At 34.4% G+C, this 21972-nt stretch overlaps 1 protein-coding gene across 1 annotated transcript; it reads right to left on the bottom strand.

The window, feature by feature from the left end:
* Nucleotides 1-13: 13 nt before the first annotated feature.
* Nucleotides 14-14977, bottom strand: LOC132548097 (collagen alpha-1(XXII) chain-like). Its single transcript, XM_060211922.1, has 7 exons — nucleotides 14896-14977; nucleotides 8874-8907; nucleotides 3542-3698; nucleotides 2987-3278; nucleotides 1981-2107; nucleotides 997-1059; nucleotides 14-687 (listed from the first exon to the last, which is right to left on the bottom strand). The coding sequence occupies exons 1-7, from the start codon at nucleotides 14938-14940 to the stop codon at nucleotides 143-145; spliced, it is 1263 nt and encodes a 420-aa protein (XP_060067905.1). The 5' UTR covers nucleotides 14941-14977; the 3' UTR covers nucleotides 14-142.
* Nucleotides 14978-21972: the final 6995 nt, after the last annotated feature.

Consider the following 21972-nt stretch of genomic DNA (forward strand, 5'->3'; position numbering starts at 1 on the left):
CGTAAACACAATCTATCGAAGCATTTTGTTTTATTTAACAATTCTGCCATTAAATCTCTTATGATAAATTTGGTAATGTGGTAGTGTGTCATTTTTCACACGAATCCAGAATATTATATTCTACACTGATGTCACTAAACGTTTAAGACATCGCACATAAAATCTTATCTTTAACATCATCAAGCATTTCGTATCTGTCAACGTGGAAGTAGTTATTGCCTCCAGTGGTCAGATTTTGTGCTTGACCTCCAAGCACTCTGTCACCTACACCGATGACGTAGAGGTCAATTCTCTGGAAGGCGGCATACTTTGCCTCCCTCTTTGCTTTGGAGAGTTCGAAATCTTGCAGCGTTTTGTCCAAAAACAAGATTCCGACTTTATTCATAGCTTTTCTCTCAAACTTGATTCGCGTTTTCTTCATGATGGTGTTGAAGGGCCTGACAGATACGAAATCGAGCCCGCGGTCTATTTCGTCTGTGCTGTGTGCCTTGTTTATCAAGGCATCCCCTCCGCCATCTTTAATACCACATCCACCGGATATGACCGAGACGGTCATGCGCTGTGACATCTGCGGAAGCTCAGAAAACATTTTATGGATGAACTGGAGGATAAATTTAGCGTTCTCCGTGCCGATAGCCGACATATCAAAGCCAAATACTGCATTCACTGGGCCTCTTGGAATGCACACTGTGAATGAATGATAAACCAGTAAAACTGTTATAAAAGAAAATAAAATACAGATTTCTCACATGACAAATCTACAAATTATTAAACTTATTCCAAAATCTTATTGAAAAGAGAACTAAAATTTTTTGAAAGTATGTTATCGAGTAGACAACAAGACTTTTCCATATGTAGTGCAGGAGGCAGGTGCTCCTTCATAGCTTTGACGTGTTAATAGTTTAAGTATGTTTATGAAATAATTAACTGAGCGACTCTTTTCTTCATTTAAAGATAATGTCGCTTTACTGGTCATGTAGATCTTGTATGTCTCACCTTTGTTCCCGCTATCGTCCATCATTGGTGGGAGGGTGGGGGCCGGAGTGGTGACAGGATCCTCTATAGGAACAGAAACACCATTCATTGAAGCATTATTGGACAAAGTCATTACTAAGTTGACGGTTGAATATGAAGGGTGGGAGATTGAAAAATGTCACCAGTTTTTCAGTGACAATCGTTCTATACTAACACACGTTTGTCAATGGGATTTTATGAAGCGAGTATTAGATATTTTTTTTATTTTTGTGAGCCATGGCGAGCAGATCTGAAAACCTGGAGACGATTTCAGAAAATCTCATACTTTCTATCACATGACTCGGAAAAAACTACATCTTGTCAAGTTTTGAAGTAGCAATGCGGAGGACGAAATCAAACACAGACAGACGTTTTGTAACGTCGTTTTCAATTCATGACGTAGTATCATTGTCTATATTGTGACATCAGAAATGCACAGCCAGCGAAACACTTTTCATGGTATTGTACTGGTGACGTGTACGCAAAATTATTACATTGGTGAATTTATTACACAACATGCGGATTATTTGATTAAAGGATATGTTTATTATGAGAGATTGACGTTAACATGTATACTAAGTTAGCAGCAGTCACATATCCTCGACACGTCACTTTGTATCAATTAATAATTCTATTTAGATTTTCTATAAATGTCAAAAAGGGATGATAGGCAATTACAACTTACGAACTCATAAATACTACAAAACTGCATCACGTGACATACAAATTTACATTCGTTTATATACAAACACTTATCAATTTCAACAAAATCTTTGGTTGGCAGATGTATTTAAAGCAATTTATCAAAATATGGTTAAGGTAAAGTGACAGAAAAGTAGAGAAGAGAATCAAGGAGTGTACGAGTACAGATTTAGTGCTGACGATAATGAGTTCATCCATAGCATAATGACTGTTAACATACATTCAATTTAGTCTGACATATGTTAGAAATGGATTGTACATTACGTTTGCATGCTTTGTTAGCCAGCTTCGACTTGATGGAGTTCAGAGCATCAAAATTAGCAATCCGGAACATGTAGTTTTCGGTAGGTTCGCTAGCAATGTCAGTCAGTTCCTGAGTGTCCACGTTCCTCTAGAAGTAAAGAAGATCACAACAAACCAGAAAATTTAACAAATATCAATATTAAAATTACCAAAACACTAATCTCAGTAAGATTAATGAGTTATGAGTATCAATTTGCCTCGGTAAGAACAATGGGTAAAAAGCTATTAACATATTTCAAAATATAACCCAGGAGTGACAACATTAATTCAAACCACGAGAGCAAAAGCGTATGTCCAGAAATGCCCCAGGAGATTCAACTTTCTTGATGTAACCTTCAGGATGTCTGCTATCAGCTCCTGACAATATTCGTTTTCGTTCAGTAAATGTATCTTTCAAACACATGATGAACATGTCTTGTCACAACTGATATCCAACCCCCATGATGAATGTCTTGTCACAACTGATATCAAAACCACATCATGAATATGTCTTGTCACAAGTGATATCAAAACCACATGATGAATGTCTTGTCACAACTGATATCAAAGCCACATGATGAACATGTCTTGTCACAACTGATATCAAAACCACATGATTAGCATGTCTTGTCACAACTGATATCAAAACCACATCATGAATATGTCTTGTCATGACTGATATCAACAGTTTTCAACTACAACACAACGCTATAAAAACTAAAGAGAACGGTATCAAGACGAAACACGACTGGAGATGTGCAGATAATACCATCCTCAAGTTAGAGTGTATTTTGTATCTATTACACTATGCTATGGATACAAAAGGAAGTTCAAAGCAAAAATATCACCAACAAAAAAAATAGAATTGTTAAGATATCAGTGACTGCACAGTTTATCTTTTATCAATGTCATGTGAATACTTTAAACACCATTAAAGAACTGGGCTAATGATACTATTCGATATGTAAATATAAAAATGTGTACTTACATCGCCACCTATTCCAACAACAAACACGCTTATCCCCCTTTTTTTGACCTCCATTGCTTCTTGTTTGGTCTTCTCCATGTTATACGACATTCCGTCGGTGAGAACGATTGCGATGTGTGACACGTCCGGTCTCATGACTCCCGGGACAAAAACACCGGTCCAGAGCAGATTTAAGGCGTCGGCCGTGTGTGTTCCCCCGCCTTGATAGAAAATGTTGGAGGAGGAGATTTGATGCAGGACCGCATCCTTGTTTCTGATTTCACCGAGGCCGATTTCTTCTATGACCTTGGTACTGTTGAAAAGTCACAAGTAAGGACAAACTAGTTATTAGACAGAAAGAGCTGCTGACATGTCAAGAACATTTTAATGTGGTCCATTCGATCACTAGGACAAAAATATGATTTAGCTTGCTCGACGACGCAAGTTTCTTTCGAGTACACAGATGCCATGGCATATAAAGACTCTCTTGAATGTTTTCATAGCATAATATAGTTTGTTTCATAATTGTTCTAGAATTATTTAGAAGAAAAAATAATTTCATAACATGACGCCTACCTGAAGCTGATAACGCCCACACGCGTCTTGTCGGAGTCGACATCGAAGATGGAAACGACATCTCTGGTGAAATTGATCTCTTTCTCGAAGTCCATGTAGTTGATGCTTCCGGACGTATCCAGGACGAACATGATGTCTGCCGCTTTTCCGCCACATGCTACAGGAGAAACAAACATAAATAAAGTGCACTATATAATGCTGGGTGCCTCGGTAGCCGTGATCGACAATGCGCTTAAGGAATGACTGTCGTTAATCAAGCGTGAACTTAAGACCACTTTCCCCTAGAAGATGGGTTCAAGATGCACTGGTTGCGGGGGACGATGTCTGTTGAGTCGGTTTTCCTCCCACCGATGACACATTGTTTATCCTCCGCGGGATTTTCCTCAGACATCAAAAACAACATTTGTTCCTTTAGCGGTGTCGTAATAAATAGTCAACACGGCTGATGTTACAGTTTAAAATAAAAGTTCATTTACAGTATTCATGAGATTCAGTGTTTTGATGAATTTAAAAGAGTTTTGTGATCTTTGGATTTTTCATTTCTGGACATCAACATTCCTACACCCCAAACCTAGTAAAAAAAACTATTTACATGTAGCAGTTGAGTCGATATGTAGGACCTCTTCCCGATGTCAAGACTTTCACGCAAGATGTCGGCAATTCACAAACGCACAACACAGGTTTCAAGAGATGCAGGTTGATGAATATAATGGGAAGTTTTATAGACGTCATGATGATATCATTGACCGTGTTTGACACATATTAGTTTGTCGCCTGGTGTTTCCGTTGATGAAAGGTACTATTCTCTTCTTTATCTTTTGTATAATCTTGCGCTCGTTAAGAATTGAGGATTGAGCAGGATGTCGTTGATGAAGCAAAAAACGCTTACCCTTTATTCACCTCGTACTGTTTCGTTTCTTTTCTTACTTTTACTTTCCGAAACCGACATGCACAGTATTCCATGAAGCTGTATGATAAGCGTTATGATTTCGATTTCCATGTTGTAAACTTTTCGATTGATATACAAGGGCCTGTTCCCAATATCACAATTTTGAGCAATATGAAGCTTGACGTGTTTGCTGCTTGTTGGTTCCGTTGTTGTATACCTCGTTCTCATTTGAGAACTTACTTGGATTTACCTAGATTTACCTAATGGGTGTCGTCGATGAAGCAGAAGAGGCGCACTCTTCCGGAACACCTTATACTCCATGTACTTTTTCGGGGGTTTCCGTGTAACTAATTCTTTTGTTCATATTTTACCTTAGTTTCATTGAATTTGTGTTACGATTATAATTATATTGACATAATGGTATTTTCTTTTTTGTCATGAACGCCTTCATTATTGTCTTGTAATATAAAACAACTTTTTTAAAAGGTTAACAAATACTATATACTCAGAATAATGTTTCGATTATGATTTCCAATATTTTTGTCCAGTATCTTGGAAATGATCATTAATAAATAAATATGTTGAGTTAGAGGCGAAACCGCTGTCTTTACTATGATTGCCAATATCGACGTTGAGTTTGAATACAAAACCACTATCTTGAATATGATTGCCAATACCTAGGTTGGGCGTGGATGCAAAACAAATGTCTTGGATATAATTGTCAATAACTATGATGAGCTTGGATGCGAAACAAATGTCTTGAATATGATAATTAATATCTATGTTGAGGTTGGATGCGAAACCATTGTCTTGAACCTAATCGCCAGTATCTAGGTCGACACTGGATGCGGAACTGTCTTGAACCTAATCGCCAGTATCTAGGTCGACACTGGATGCGGAACTGTCTTGAACCTAATCGCCAGTATCTAGGTCGACACTGGATGCGGAACTGTCTTGAACATAATCGCCAGTATCTAGGTCGACACTGGATGCGGAACTGTCTTGAACCTAATCGCCAGTATCTAGGTCGACACTAGATGCGGAACTGTCTTATTAACTACTCAGTACAAGTAGTGTTCAAAAATAAAGACAATACAATAATTCTGAGTCATCATTCAGTTTAAGACCAATCAAGATGATGAGAAGACTTCCTTTGTCCTAAAATATATTTTCTTTGGTATTCAGTCTTTCTGTTTATGTGACGCGAGCTCGTCATTAGTCACATACTTCATCAATTCCCAGTAGCGAGCTCCACATGCTTAGGTTACATAACGACATCAATGAATGACAGGAACACTTTCCTTTTCCTAATCAAATAGGGACCGATCCCGGGGTTGTTCCAATCAAATAACATCATTGCTGACGTCATATATAATACGGTCGTGGAATTGACACCTGATATTTATACAATTAATTCGACAGCACTTACATCACTAGCTGTATCATCAAATTATAAGTCTAGAATGTCTTAACATTATGTAATAAAACCAAACTACAAATATATCTTTATGTTTAACATCAATAATAGATAGAGCAAGATAAAACAAGAAAATAATACCGATAGTCCAGTATTTTATTCAAACATTTAAATTGGGATGAAAATATGAAAAAAGAAAAAACTAACGAACACTAATATCCTAGAAACAAGACAATAAAACCCGACGTTTGGTAATGGTGGGTCTCGTTTGCTTCCTCGAAGACCATTTAAAATAATGTCACGTTCTCAAAGTAAGAGCTGAATTGATAGGAACGGAAAACTGATTAATACTTATCAACATCGAACACATGAAGTACTACAAAATAGATTACCTACTATGGCTTTTATTACGATGACAATAAAACATAGTCCTTAAAAATGTATATGTACATATCTCTCTCGAAAGCAAACAGGGAACAAACAAGGAAATAAATCCTTTTTATACCCCTTATCATTATATACAACTTATCTAAACATTGACTTTTATACATTATATAGACGTTTTGTCCTTCAGTGAATCAGCAGTGATGCTAAGTACCTTAGTTTCACAACCTAGAACGCTACTTATATGAGTATGTGAAAACTCTACCTTTGGATGATTTCAAAATAATAACTGTTGACATCTATCGTTAAAATGTTATATCGAGAGAAAAAATATGTAATATCGAATCATTTGCGACATTTTAACAACATAGATTTGAGAAGCAGGATTGTTACTACCCAGTGATGGATGGTTCAGACCAATGCCTTTAAAAACATCGCGCTTATTGGAAATGAGTCATGATCATTTCCTTGGAAATAAAGATCGAATTTCCTGTGTAGTCTGCCATGTTTTCAATTCTAAAGGGCGTGGTCCATAATTGTTACATTACTGAAAGAAATAAAGAGTAAATTTGAAGAAACTGACAAGATCTTCAACGTCATGGATAAAACAACACCCAACACCACCATCCACTACGCAATGAAATACGACATTGAAGGAACCACAGTACAACAGGACAGGTTAAGATAAATATTCACGAGAAATAAAAACATTCGAAATCATTAAATACAAATTGACAAAAACAAAATTCAAACATGTTTAAAACAGCAGTCAGAAACAACATCAAAAACTAAATAAGAACAACCAAACAAAAACAATATCGAAGGTGATGGAATATCGAAATAAAAGGAAAGACAACATAAAACGTGTTTATATGTCAAAATGAACAGAAAAAACAAAGAAAGAAATGGGACGATAATAAAATTAGCAACAGTGTGCTAAGAAAGGAAAGGCAATATCAAAAGCAAGGAGATATTCGATCAAATGATATGATAGTATCAAAAGCTTGAAGATTTGACAACGAATGGTAATACCGTATCAAAAGCTTGAGGATTTCACAACGAATGTTAATACAGTATCAAAAGCGTGGAGATTTGACAACGAATGGTAATACAGTATCACAAGCGGGGAGATTTGACAACGAATGGTAATACAGTATCAAAAGCGGGGAGATTTGACAACGATTGATAAAACAGTATCACAAGCGGGAAGATTTGAAAACGAATGGTAATACAGTATCAAAGGCGGGGAGATTTGAAAACGAATGGTAATACAGTATCAAAGGCGGGGAGATTTGACAACGAATGGTAATACAGTATCACAAGCGGGGAGATTTGACAACGAATGGTAATACAGTATCACAAGCGGGGAGATTTGACAACGAATGGTAATACAGTATCAAGCGGGGAGATTTGACAACGAATGGTAATACAGTATCACAAGCGGGGAGATTTGACAACGAATGGTAATACAGTATCAAAAGCGGGGAGATTTGACAACGAATGGTAATACAGTATCACAAGCGGGGAGATTTGACAACGAATGGTAATACAGTATCAAAGGCGGGGAGATTTGACAACGAATGGTAATACAGTATCAAAAGCGGGGAGATTTGACAACGAATGGTAATACAGTATCACAAGCGGGGAGATTTGAAAACGAATGGTAACACAGTATCAAAAGCGGGGAGATTTGACAACGAATGTAATACAGTATCAAAGCGGGGAATACGAATGGTAATCAGTATCAAGCGGGGAGATTTGACAACGAATGGTAATACAGTATCAAAGGCGGGGAGATTTGACAACGAATGGTAATACAGTATCAAAGGCGGGGAGATTTGACAACGAATGGTAATACAGTATCAAAGGCGGGGAGATTTGACAACGAATGGTAATACAGTATCAAAGGCGAGGAGATTTGACAACGAATGGTAATACAGTATCAAAGGCGGGGAGATTTGACAACGAATGGTAATACAGTATCAAAGGCGGGGAGATTTGACAACGAATGGTAATACAGTATCACAAGCGGGGAGATTTGACAACGAATGGTAATACAGTATCAAAAGCGGGGAGATTTGACAACGAATGGTAATACAGTATCAAAGGCGGGGAGATTTGACAACGAATGGTAATACAGTATCAAAAGCGGGGAGATTTGACAACGAATGGTAATACAGTATCAAAGGCGGGGAGATTTGACAACGAATGGTAATACAGTATCACAAGCGGGGAGATTTGACAACGAATGGTAATACAGTATCAAAGGCGGGGAGATTTGACAACGAATGGTAATACAGTATCAAAAGCGGGGAGATTTGACAACGAATGGTAATACAGTATCAAAAGCGGGGAGATTTGACAACGAATGGTAATACAGTATCAAAGGCGGGAGATTTGACAACGAATGGTAATACAGTATCAAAAGCGGTAAACAAAAAAAACAAAACGACAGACTAGATTAGGAATAAAAAGTCAAAGGAACAGGCTGGAGTAGGATTTAAAAAGGGCAGGCTAAATTAGGAATAAAGAACAATAGGAAATGTGATTATTCATTAACCTGTTATATGTTACTATGTCATAACATGATAATAGACAGTAACATCGTGTCCTATATTTATAGACAGTACCACTCCACTCACCCTGTATCTCTGAATCGCCAGATCCACCAACAACCTGAAAATACATATGTTTTATGATGTTGTAATTAACTCTTCATTGAATAAGTGGAGCAATCATATTTTACATTAACAACAAGACGACTTATGCTTGAATACTTTTTTAATAAACACGCCTCGTATTATGTTATACAGCGTACTGTCTAATGAGTACTGCTCCACGCCCGGATCCTATTAGAGACCAGGGATATTGGGACATCTAAAACGATTTATCAGTCCATTACGTTACCGAAACATCCAATCATACACACTCATGTTATTAATTTATCAAAGCGGACATTTCACAATTTATGGTAATACATATTTTATGATATAAGTAAATATCGGTGTAACAGTTTGACCTTACTGGATAAATTGTATGATGATCATGGTTGAAAAGAATCTATAAATTTCAAAGGCTGGATAAGATTTTTGATACAATATCATCGATTGGTGATACATTAATATCAAAAGCTAATCATACACACGAATGTTATAATACGTTTATACATTTATTTATATTTTTATATACACTCGGATGATTGTAATCTGTTTGACCTATTGGAGGAGATTGAGATGATAATTTGGTAGTAATACATGTGTGGATAAGATTATATATTCAACAACATACGAACTTAAGATTGTATGATGAAAGAATACAAAAGCTATGGGTAAGGGTTCTATGATGATAAGTAAATATCAGGTGAAAAGTTCTATAACTGGATAGTTGTATGATGATAACTAATCGGTAAAAGAACAGCCATTAATATGATTACCAAATAAATATCAGGTGAAAATAAATATCTATACTGGATAAGATTGTATGATGATAAGTAAATATCAGGTGAAAAGTTCTATAAATACACTATGCTGGATAAGATTTATGATGATATATCTGAAATAACATCTATGTAATGATTGTATGATGATAAGTAAATAACAGGTGAAAAGTTTATATACCCTTCTATGTTGGATAAGATTGTATGATGATGAATTAATATCAGGTGAAAAGTTCTATGAATACACTTCTGTACTGGATAAGATTGTATGATGATAAGTAAATATCAGGTGAAAAGTTCTATAAATACACTTCTATACTGGATAAGATTGTATGATGATAAGTAAATATCAGGTGAAAAGTTCTATAAATACACTTCTATGCTGGATAAGATTGTATGATGATGAAAAGTAAATATCAGGTGAAAAGTTCTATAAATACACTTCTATGCTGGATAAGATTGTATGATGATAAGTAATATCAGGTGAAAAGTTCTATAAATACACTTCTATACTGGATAAGATTGTATGATGATAAGTAAATATCAGGTGAAAAGTTCTATAAATACACTTCTATACTGGATAAGATTGTATGATGATAAGTAAATATCAGGTGGAAAGTTCTATAAATACACTTCTATACTGGATAAAGTTGTATGATGATAAGTAAATATCAGGTGAAAAGTTCTATAAATACACTTCTATACTGGATAAGATTGTATGATGATAAGTAAATATCAGGTGAAAAGTTCTATAAATACACTTATATACTGGATAAGATTGTATGATGATAAGTAAATATCAGGTGAAAAGTTCTATAAATACACTTCTATACTGGATAAGATTGTATGATGATAAGTAAATATCAGGTGAAAAGTTCTATAAATACACTTCTATACTGGATAAGTAAATATTGAAAAGTATGATGATATGATGATGAATTAAATATCAGGTGAAAAGTTCTATAAATACACTTCTATACTGGATAAGATTGTATGATGATAAGTAAATATCAGGTGAAAACTATAAATACACTTCTATACTGGATAAGATTGTATGATGATGATAAGTAAATATCAGGTGAAAAGTTCTATAAATACACTTCTATACTGGATAAGATTGTATGATGATAAGTAAATATCAGGTGAAAAGTTCTATAAATACAATTATATACTGTATAAGATTGTATGATGATAAGTAAATATCAGGTGAAAAGTTCTATAAATACACTTCTATACTGGATAAGATTGTATGATGATAAGTAAATATCAGGTGAAAAGTTCTATAAATACACTTCTATACTGGATAAGATTGTATGATGATAAGTAAATATCAGGTGAAAAGTTCTATAAATACACTTCTATACTGGATAAGATTGTATGATGATAAGTAAATATCAGGTGAAAAGTTCTATAAATACACTTCTATGCTGGATAAGATTGTATGATGATAAGTAAATATCAGGTGAAAAGTTCTATAAATACACTTCTATGCTGGATAAGATTGTATGATGATAAGTAAATATCAGGTGAAAAGTTCTATAAATACCCTTCTATGCTGGATAAAGTTGTATGATGATAAGTAAATATCAGGTGAAAAGTTCTATAAATACACTTCTATGCTGGATAAAGTTGTATGATGATAAGTAAATTGTATGATGATAAGTAAATATCAGGTGAAAAGTTCTATAAATACACTTCTATGCTGGATAAGATTGTATGATGATAAGTAAATATCAGGTTAAAAGTTCTATAAATACACTTCTATGCTGGATAAGATTGTACGATGATGAATTAATATCAGGTGAAAAGTTCTATAAATACACTTCTATACTGGATATGATGATAAGTAAATATCAGGTGAAAAGTTCTATAAATACACTTCTATGCTGGATAAGATTGTATGATGATAAGTAAATATCAGGTGAAAAGTTCTATAAATACACTTCTATACTGGATAAGATTGTATGATGATAAGTAAATATCAGGTGAAAAGTTCTATAAATACACTTCTATACTGGATAAGATTGTACGATGATGAATTAATATCAGGTGAAAAGTTCTATAAATACACTTCTATACTGGATAAGATTGTATGATGATATGAAGTAAATATCAGGTGAAAAGTTCTATAAATACCCTTCTATGCTGGATAAGATTGTATGATGATAAGTAAATATCAGGTGAAAAGTTCTATAAATACACTTCTATACTGGATAAGATTGTATGATGATAAGTAAATATCAGGTTAAAAGTTCTATAAATACACTTCTATGCTGGATAAGATTGTATGATGATAAGTAAATATCAGGTGAAAAGTTCTATAAATACACTTCTATGCTGGATAAGATTGTATGATGATAAGTAAATATCAGGTGAAAAGTTCTATAAATACACTTCTATACTGGATAAGATTGTATGATAAATACAGCTGGATAAGATTGTATGATGATAAGTAAATATCAGGTGAAAAGTTCTATAAATACCCTTCTATGCTGGATAAGATTGTATGATGATAAGTAAATATCAGGTGAAAAGTTCTATAAATACACTTCTATGCTGGATAAGATTGTATGATGATAAGTAAATATCAGGTGAAAAGTTCTATAAATACACTTCTATACTGGATAAGATTGTATGATGATAAGTAAATATCAGGTGAAAAGTTCTATAAATACACTTCTATACTGGATAAGATTGTATGATGATAAGTAAATATCAGGTGAAAAGTTCTATAAATACACTTCTATGCTGGATAAGATTGTATGATGATAAGTAAATATCAGGTGAAAAGTTCTATAAATACCCTTCTATGCTGGATAAGATTGTATGATGATAAGTAAATATCAGGTGAAAAGTTCTATAAATACACTTCTATGATGGATAAGATTGTATGATGATAAGTAAATATCAGGTGAAAAGTTCTATAAATACACTTCTATACTGGATAAAGATTGTATGATGATAAGTAAATATCAGGTGAAAAGTTCTATAAATACACTTCTATACTGGATAAGATTGTATGATGATAAGTAAATATCAGGTGAAAAGTTCTATAAATACACTTCTACTGGATAAGATTGTATGATGATAATTAATATCAGGTGAAAAGTTCTATATACACTTCTATGCTGGATAAGATTGTATGATGATAAGTAAATATCAGGTGGAAAGTTCTATAAATACACTTCTATGCTGGATAAGATTGTATGATGATGAGTAAATATCGGGTGAAAAGTTCTATAAATACCCTTCTATACTGGATAAGATTGTATGATGATAAGTAAATATCAGGTGAAAAGTTCTATGAATACACTTCTATACTGGATAAGATTGTATGATGATAAGTAAATATCAGGTGGAAAGTTCTATAAATACACTTCTATACTGGATAAGATTGTATGATGATGAAGTAAATATCAGGTGAAAAGTTCTATAAATACACTTCTATACTGGATAAGATTGTATGATGATAAGTAAATATCAGGTGGAAAGTTCTATAAATACACTTCTATGATGGATAAGATTGTATGATGATAAGTAAATATCAGGTGAAAAGTTCTATAAATACACTTCTATACTGGATAAGATTGTATGATGATAAGTAAATATCAGGTGAAAAGTTCTATAAATACACTTCTATACTGGATAAAGTTGTATGATGATAAGTAAATATCAGGTGAAAAGTTCTATAAATACACTTCTATACTGGATAAGATTGTATGATGATGAATTAATATCAGGTGAAAAGTTCTATAAATACACTTCTATACTGGATAAGATTGTATGATGATAAGTAAATATCAGGTTAAAAGTTCTATAAATACACTTCTATGCTGGATAAGATTGTATGATGATAAGTAAATATCAGGTGAAAAGTTCTATAAATACACTTCTATACTGGATAAGATTGTATGATAAATTAATATCAGGTGAAAAGTTCTATAAATACACTTCTATACTGGATAAGATTGTATGATGATGAAGTAAATATCAGGTGAAAAGTTCTATAAATACACTTCTATGCTGGATAAGATTGTATGATGATGAATTAATATCAGGTGAAAAGTTCTATAAATACACTTCTATACTGGATAAGATTGTATGATGATAAGTAAATATCAGGTGGAAAGTTCTATAAATACACTTCTATGCTGGATAAGATTGTATGATGATAAGTAAATATCAGGTGAAAAGTTCTATAAATACCCTTCTATGCTGGATAAGATTGTATGATGATGAATTAATATCAGGTGAAAAGTTCTATAAATACACTTCTATACTGGATAAGATTGTATGATGATAAGTAAATATCAGGTGAAAAGTTCTATAAATACACTTCTATACTGGATAAGATTGTATGATGATAAGTAAATATGATGTGAAAAGTTCTTCCATAAATACCCTTCTATGCTGGATAGGATTGTATGATGATATATTCACTGTATGAGTTTCCTTTTCAAATCTGACGTAATCACAGACATATCGACGTAAGTAACTTCACTATTTGGTACGTCATCGCAAGTCCTATAACATCACTGAGCTTTCAGTATGAAGACAGAAAAACGCAGCTTTGAAACAGAGCAAATACTTGACGAAGAAAATTATCTTACCGCCGTCGACTTACCGCAAGCCGCTGGTCTCGAAAATAAAAGCAACAAAAACGTTGTTGTCTACGCGTTACAACAACATTTAATATATCATGACTTCAGTTGTCATAGCATTGTTTGAATTACAAAATTTACTCGTTAACGCTAAAGATATATTGTTGTGTCGACCTTGGACACAGAATCTTCTTATTATTATTATAGAGATAGGGAATGCCGGACACGTATTCACACGTTTTGCCCTTAAGTTATAGTTTATGTTGGTAGGCGTTTGTTTGGTGTTAAGTCTCCAGTAAGATAACACGTAATAAAGTATTCACGAGGAACAATGATAATGGATATTCATTTGTAGATGCTATTTAAAATAAACTGTTTTTCTATGAGATCTATTTCATACAATTATTTTTTCACGTCTGACCTTGCTGTAGAGACCATATGAAAAGCTGGGGAAACACCAACCCTAAGTCTGTATTGCATCGAAATTAATTTTGCAATAACCTAGTTCATTGATTAATGGTGAATACATACTAATTGGGCACAGTAACATGTATAGGACTTCTGCTGAAATGAATTCCAAGTATTTTTTGCATTTTAATCTTATTAGTTTAATTTAAAATAACCTACCTTCAATAGCTGCAAAACACACATTAATAGAATATACGAATCCATCTTATCCCCGGACGTTTCCACAAGTCCGTGCTAATAAAACACGCGCTGGAACTGTTTACCGGCAATGGACTGCGTTCCGTTCCAGCACCTCCTAGAACTTCAACAACAAGTTCGTGCCGTAAAGACAGATCTTTGCAAAATTGAGCATGCGCAGAAACAGTATCGAATGAATAACGTTTGACGTAGTGGTGCGCAAAACTATCGCGCGCTGTGGACTTTATATATGTTTCACAAAAAAATGTTCATGAATATATATGAATAAAAATTCGATAGAATCCAATGCCACTTCATTTAATCTAATAATGTAACTTCCGATGATGTATTATCTTGCTGTTTTTCATTAGTGATCTAACTCCGCCTAGCCCAAAACCCCGAGGGACCCTCACATCCTATGTTTGCGATGGTCGTTCTGGCAACAACAGCTTCAGTAACTGACCTTTTGGTTTCCATGGTTTGACCCGTCTTACGGGACAGGAAATTAAACCTGGGCATCGTCAGATATTCCAAAACATGGTGTAATTCTCCTCGATATGGCACAAAAAAGACGTGTTAATATCAGGATGAAAACAGACGACCATGCCGCCGGCGAATAATAGCTAATTGTTTACTAATACACGGCTATACTAACAAAACGGTACAATTTAATCATTAACTTCATTATCGTGTATCACAAAGTCACGAAACAATACATGTAAATGGACATCCTCGATTACTTTACATTTTGACAGTAAGTGGTGTGAGATTACTATTGCCAAACAATATGGAATATTGCGAAAAGCAATTTCTTAATGCAGAATATGCGGTCGGACATCAGGCTATGCCTGTTTGAGTTTCGATATACATCCTAGTTATGATGTATACCTACAAAATTAATGTCTTTGATTATTTATATCTATTTATTTTTTCTAAACTTTGTATTTGTTTTAAAAAATCTTAAACTACAAATTGATGAAATGAGGAGAAGATCTTTGAAAAAGTACTAAGGGAATAAGATCATACAGGTGTTTCTGAAGGTTAAGCGTCTTCTGACTTCTTAGTCAATCCAAGGGGGTAATATGGAATTTTAAATCAGAGCAATGTTAACAACAACGGAACTACTATGCCAACGAGCACCGAACACGTCTTACGTCATATCTCCCGAGTTAATGTAATATTTCTAAATGACCTCATACTGGTGATCATAGTTTTGGTCAAAATGCATCTCTCGAAACCCTTTGTTGATAGTTCATCTCTTGTCGACACGGAAATTGTGATATTGGGAACAAACTCTGGAATATTGCATCAACTGCGATATCAATACACAATAATCCTGTCATTCAATATCTAAAATTAATAAATATATTAAATGTATAGAAATTTGAAGCCAGTGCATCTCCCTATTAGGTGTTGGATACTGGTTTCGATTAATTCCGATTTTCCTCAAATGCCTTTCATGTCACTGACAAGTCCTAGAAAGACGAAACACATGTATGATGCAATACTGAATGGCTGTACTTTATCTAATGCTAAATTTCTAATGAACACTACTATTCGCTTGTGTGCCTTTTTTACAATCTCATACAGAAGCTGGAAAGTAAAATAGGACTTTCACAATCACCGTGAAATCGAAATCATCCCGCCTACTATACAGCTAGGTGAAAACTGTGGCCATATTGGTTAGAGTTCTTGATTTACTAGTGGTGATGCACAATTTTCTTTTTTTATTTAATGACAAGATATCATCAATATATATATATATATATATTATACATATGAACGTAAGGGACTTGGAAAGGCCAATGTTACCTGTCTCCGTAAAATCCAACCTCGTCTAAATAAAAAAAAAGTTAAGTAATGTAATTTCTTCCAGTGGATATGCAAATTGCTCAACGATGATAATTTCAATAAGGAATCTAACCTTTATTTCAGTGTCAGAATAGTTCTTTACAATAGACCTATAGAAATACAATCTGGTATAGCTCAAAACCATATATAATGGTACGGTTCAAACTATCAGTTACCAAATATAAATACAGGCTCGGCCTAAACAATTAATACAGGCTATCAGGTACCGGATATAAATACAGGCTAGGCCTAAACAATTAATACAGGCTAGCCTAACTAATTAATACAGGCTATCAGTTACCGGATATAAATACAGGCTAAACCTAACTAATTAATACAGACTATCAGGTACCGAATATAAATACAGGCTAGACCAAACCAATTAATACAGGCTATCAGGTACCGGATATAAATACAGGCTAGGCCTAAACAATTAATACAGGCTATCAGGTACCGGATATAAATACAGGCTAGGCCTAAACAATTAATACAGGCTAGGCCTAACTAATTAATACAGGCTATCAGTTACCGGATATAAATACAGGCTAAACCTAACTAATTAATACAGACTTCAGGTACCGAATATAAATACAGGCTAAACCTAACTAATTAATACAGACTATCAGGTACCGAATATAAATACAGGCTAGACCAAACCAATTAATACAGGCTATCATGTACCGGATATAAATACAATCTAGGCCTAACTAATTAATACAGGCTTGGCCTAACCAATTAATACAGGCTATCAGTTACCGGATATACATACAGGCTAGACCAAACCAATTAATACAAACTATCAGGTTCCGGATATAAATACAGACTAGGCCAAACCAATTAATACAGACTATCAGGTGCCGGATATATATACAGGCTAGGCCAAACCAATTAATACAGGCTATCAGTTACCGGATATAAATACAGGCTATCAGTTACCGAATATAAATACAGGCTAGGCCTAACCAATTAATACAGGCTTGGCCTAACCAATTAATACAGGCTATCAGTTACCGGATATAAATACAGGCTAGACCAAACCAATTAATACAAACTATCAGGTTCCGGATATAAATACAGACTAGGCCAAACCAATTAATACAGACTATCAGGTACCGGATATATATACAGGCTAGGCCAAACCAATTAATACAGGCTATCAGGTACCGGATATATATATACAGGCTAGGCCAAACTAATTAATACAGACTATCAGGTACCGGATATAAATACAGGCTAGACCTAACCAATTAATACAGACTAGGCCAAAACAATTAATACAGGCTATCAGGTACCGGATATAAATACAGACTAGGCCAAATTAATTAATACAGACTTCAGGTACCGGAGATAAATACAGACTTCAGGTGCCGGATATAAATACAGGCTAGACCAAACCAATTAATACAGGCTTGGCCTAACCAATTAATACAGGCTATCAGGTACCGCATATAAATACAGGCTATCAGGTACCGGATATAAATACAGGCTAGACCAAACCAATTAATACAGACTAGACTAGACCTAACCTATTAATACAGACTAGCATGTACCGGACAGAGACTGTCCGAGATTGAGACAGACGATGACCTTAAGGTTGTTGTCAACGTAAATCTAATAAACTCTTAGTCTGATGATACTACATCCCTCTCCTCTTTGGATATGGATAATCAGTTATCAACAGTGAATTAATATCGTTACGTGTGTTGGGAGCATGTTGCATGTCCACGCAAAGTCGTCATTCTCCAGGGTTTTTCGGCTTGGGTGCCACTACTATTGGATATGCCTATACTGTAGGACCAGGCACTCTTCCAATGACATCCAAGTCTTCCAGAAATGGAATGCTGCTGTAAGGTTGACTGATTCAGTTGTTTTAGCACGTGCGGTAATTCGACAGAATTCCTCTCTGAATTTACTTAAATATTACATTTAGAAATGTAAATAGTTGTTGAAATAAACGATTTACACGTTGCAATGGACATGTTGATCTATGAAAATTCATAAAATTGCTGTTTTATCCGATTAAGGTTGGAAGCAATTACTTTGGCGTCCGTCATAAGGCAAAATTCAGCGGAGCGTCAACATCAGGTAAACACAGAATGAACAACAAAACTGTTTAAGTTTCAATAGTCTGACTTTCAATCAGTGTTGCGGGATATATAGAGTACATGGTCAGTGTCTTAAGATATAAGTTGTATTTTGGCTCTGGACATGTTTTGCTGCGCATGCGCAGTTTCTCGCTCCAGGTGAACGATAATTTCACTATAGATTATAAAGCGGCATTTCAGAAAAATGTTAATGTATCGTTTTTTATATAAAAAAAACTCCAAAATGTATGCCTCTGGTCAGGAAATCAAACAATTCTTCATCACAAATATATAATTTTCAAAATTCTTAAAAGAAAATTAGTTGTGTCATTTTTTAGTTGAAACTCGCTCATGAATCTCCTTCATAGTCTTGTCAAATTCTTAACAAAACGATTATTTTGACACTTCAATGTGAAATAAAAACAGTCTTATGTACAAATCTCGTCTCTGGCTATCAAGTATAGTAATTTTCCATCACATTGATATAACTTTGACAAACTTTAATTAAAAATTAGTTGTGTCATATTTTAGGTGAAAATGACACATAATTTCAGTTCCCAACTCAGTACAGGTAAACATGGCATCAATGTACTTGTATCGATGAGTCATTAATATGGACTGCTGTATATATAGTCGCCACGTATTTCTCTATATTTTATTATTTTTAGATTAGAAAGCATCAATTTGGATGAGTTTATTTTTTATATGATAAAACAAATCAACATTATGTTGATTCCAAATTATTAAAAAATATGAACGATTGTAAAAAATTATTTTCATAAAACAATATCGAGCAGCATGCAGACGGGAACTTACAGTAATAACATTGCATAGTAGCTTCAACAAATAATTACTCACTACCCTTCTCCAGACTAATTTATTTCTAGTTTCGGGACATGGAAGAACGTCTCTGTTAATCTAAGGTTTGTTGCTACTCAGTCAAAAAATGCTACCAATGGCTCAAACATCATTGTTCCCCAATGTACTGACTTTAGATGACGGAACCATGGTTTTAATAGTTTTGAGATCATCCCTGTTGTAAACCGGAAATAAGAGCGCCACCTGTGAATCTACTTCCGTGAAAACAATCCGTACCGAAGAAGATCTCAGCTGTGTTTACGTATTAAACAAGAAGTTTGCCGACGATGCTTGGTGCCATAAAGTATGCTCGTTTGAACTAGAGTGCCATTATAATTTTCATATTATTATACACCTTTCTTCTACACTGTTTCGTGTTTGATATGTTAAATATGGCTATCGATTTGTATATATTCACAGGGGCTCGTCCAGACAAATTTTCTTACTCTGTATTTTAATCATTAATAAAATGTAATTAACTTATCTAGACTAGCCCCTGTGGTATAATGGCTCTGTATACCAAGTAAATGATCATCTTTTCTTTAGAGCTTTAAAGGACACTTTTTCACCATAGCAGGGTACTACTACGGAGAAGAAAGAAAATCCTGGGGACTTGGCCATTTAAAACATTGTTAAGTCAATGCCATAAATAAGATGTGTGTTTACAATGCAATGCCCTTATGGACATGTAATGCATTCCGGGAAGGTTTCAGTGTTACTTAGTTTTCCTGGAGGCCAATGACTGAAGGTCTCAGTTGTGGCACTGTTGACTGTTTTCTTATCAAGCATGTACCAGGCGATAATGTTACATGGGAAGAAGACGTTCTTAAACTCGTTGCTTCTAACGTCTTGAACGTTGTATCTCTAGTTGTGGTTACTTGAATGTTTTAATATTGTATTGCTATAGGGGAAAAACACTGAAATATCTAGGGCATATTTTTTTGGAGTTGCCTTCAGGTGTCAGGAAGTTTGATGTAGGCAATGGTGGTAATGTATACCCTTTTTAGGATTGCTATGTCGTAATGGGTCCTAAAACAACACATTCATACTCCAAGATTAACCTTACAAGGCAGAGGTAGACTGACGTTCAGAAGGAGTGTGGGCAGTGTTTTGGGTTACAGATAATGAAGCTGAGAGAACAATGGGCTTTTTTGACAGTCTTGGTGATGTGTAAGATTGGTCATCATATGTAAAATGAAAAACTGTCAGGTCATTTTTAGTTTTGAGGGGCCCAGGACACCTTGTACTCACCCACAAGATCATCCCTGAAATCGCATCATTTCTTGTAAATTTTTTGAGTGATTTAAGTAGTCATGATTCAAATATTTCTGCAGAGTACAGAAATTGGGATCATCCGTTGATGAAACAGGGGACGAAGGTTTAGCTTTACAGCAGAATTAATACTAACATGCATAAAGTACATATCTGGAGGTACTTAAAGGTCAGAGATTACATGAGTAGTTTTGATATTTCATGAAATGGCCACCTATTTTCACCTGGTTCTGAAAATCAAATTTTTTACATTTTGTAGTATGTACATGTCTGGTGTGACATCTATCTGTCCATCAAATTTTCAGTGTTTGGTGTTGGAACAAAGAAAATTTGGAGTCAGACTGTATGTCTCCAGGACAGGGAGTGAGTTTGTACTGTCAATAGGAAATGTTATTAAGATTATTGAGTAATGAGATGAAAATACCATAAAAAACACTTACATTAAGAAAAGATATACATTGAATAGTAATGATGCTCATTAATCAATAAATAGTAATTGTTCATAATAACTAATGAAAATATGCAAAAATGACAATAATTCTCTCTTACTCTGCTACCCGATTAAATAATAGGTTGAAGCTGCTGTTTTAGGAAGGCAGTTACAGCATCTCTTCAAGTGTAGCTCATACCTTCAGTTCTCGGTCAATCATGGCCTGCTGGGACAAACACAATGTAGGAACTGAATACAAAAAACAGTTTTTATAAACTATGTTATAGCTATTTAGAATAAACTCAAGATCTATTGTTATTGTTTCACATCTATAACATTAAAATTATTTAGGTTTATTGTTAATGGTGAATAACAGGTTCAACCAGAGATGACATTAAGTGTTGATTGGTTTAAAAGCAGAGATATCGCATAGATGATGAATAATGAATGTTAGTAAAAAAGTCTGCCTGGACACAAAGTCCATCTGCAGTTCATGTTGTGTACACTTATTTACTGTAAGCTGGCTTAATAACTTAAAATGGTGACATTTTATCATTTATTATT

The sequence above is a fragment of the Ylistrum balloti genome, unplaced genomic scaffold (assembly GCF_031769215.1).
Source record: "Ylistrum balloti isolate Yb309-2 unplaced genomic scaffold, AGI_CSIRO_Ybal_v1 Utg370000, whole genome shotgun sequence".
NCBI lineage: Eukaryota > Metazoa > Mollusca > Bivalvia > Pectinida > Pectinidae > Ylistrum > Ylistrum balloti.

Coding starts and splice junctions, on each gene's coding strand:
- LOC132548097 (XM_060211922.1), bottom strand. CDS start 14,940: ATGGATTCGTATATTCTATTAATGTGTGTTTTGCAGCTATTGAAG. Junction 8,908..14,895: donor GTGTTTTGCAGCTATTGAAG/GTAGGTTATTTT, acceptor ATGTATTTTCAG/GTTGTTGGTGGATCTGGCGA. Junction 688..996: donor GGACGATAGCGGGAACAAAG/GTGAGACATACA, acceptor ATTCATTCACAG/TGTGCATTCCAAGAGGCCCA.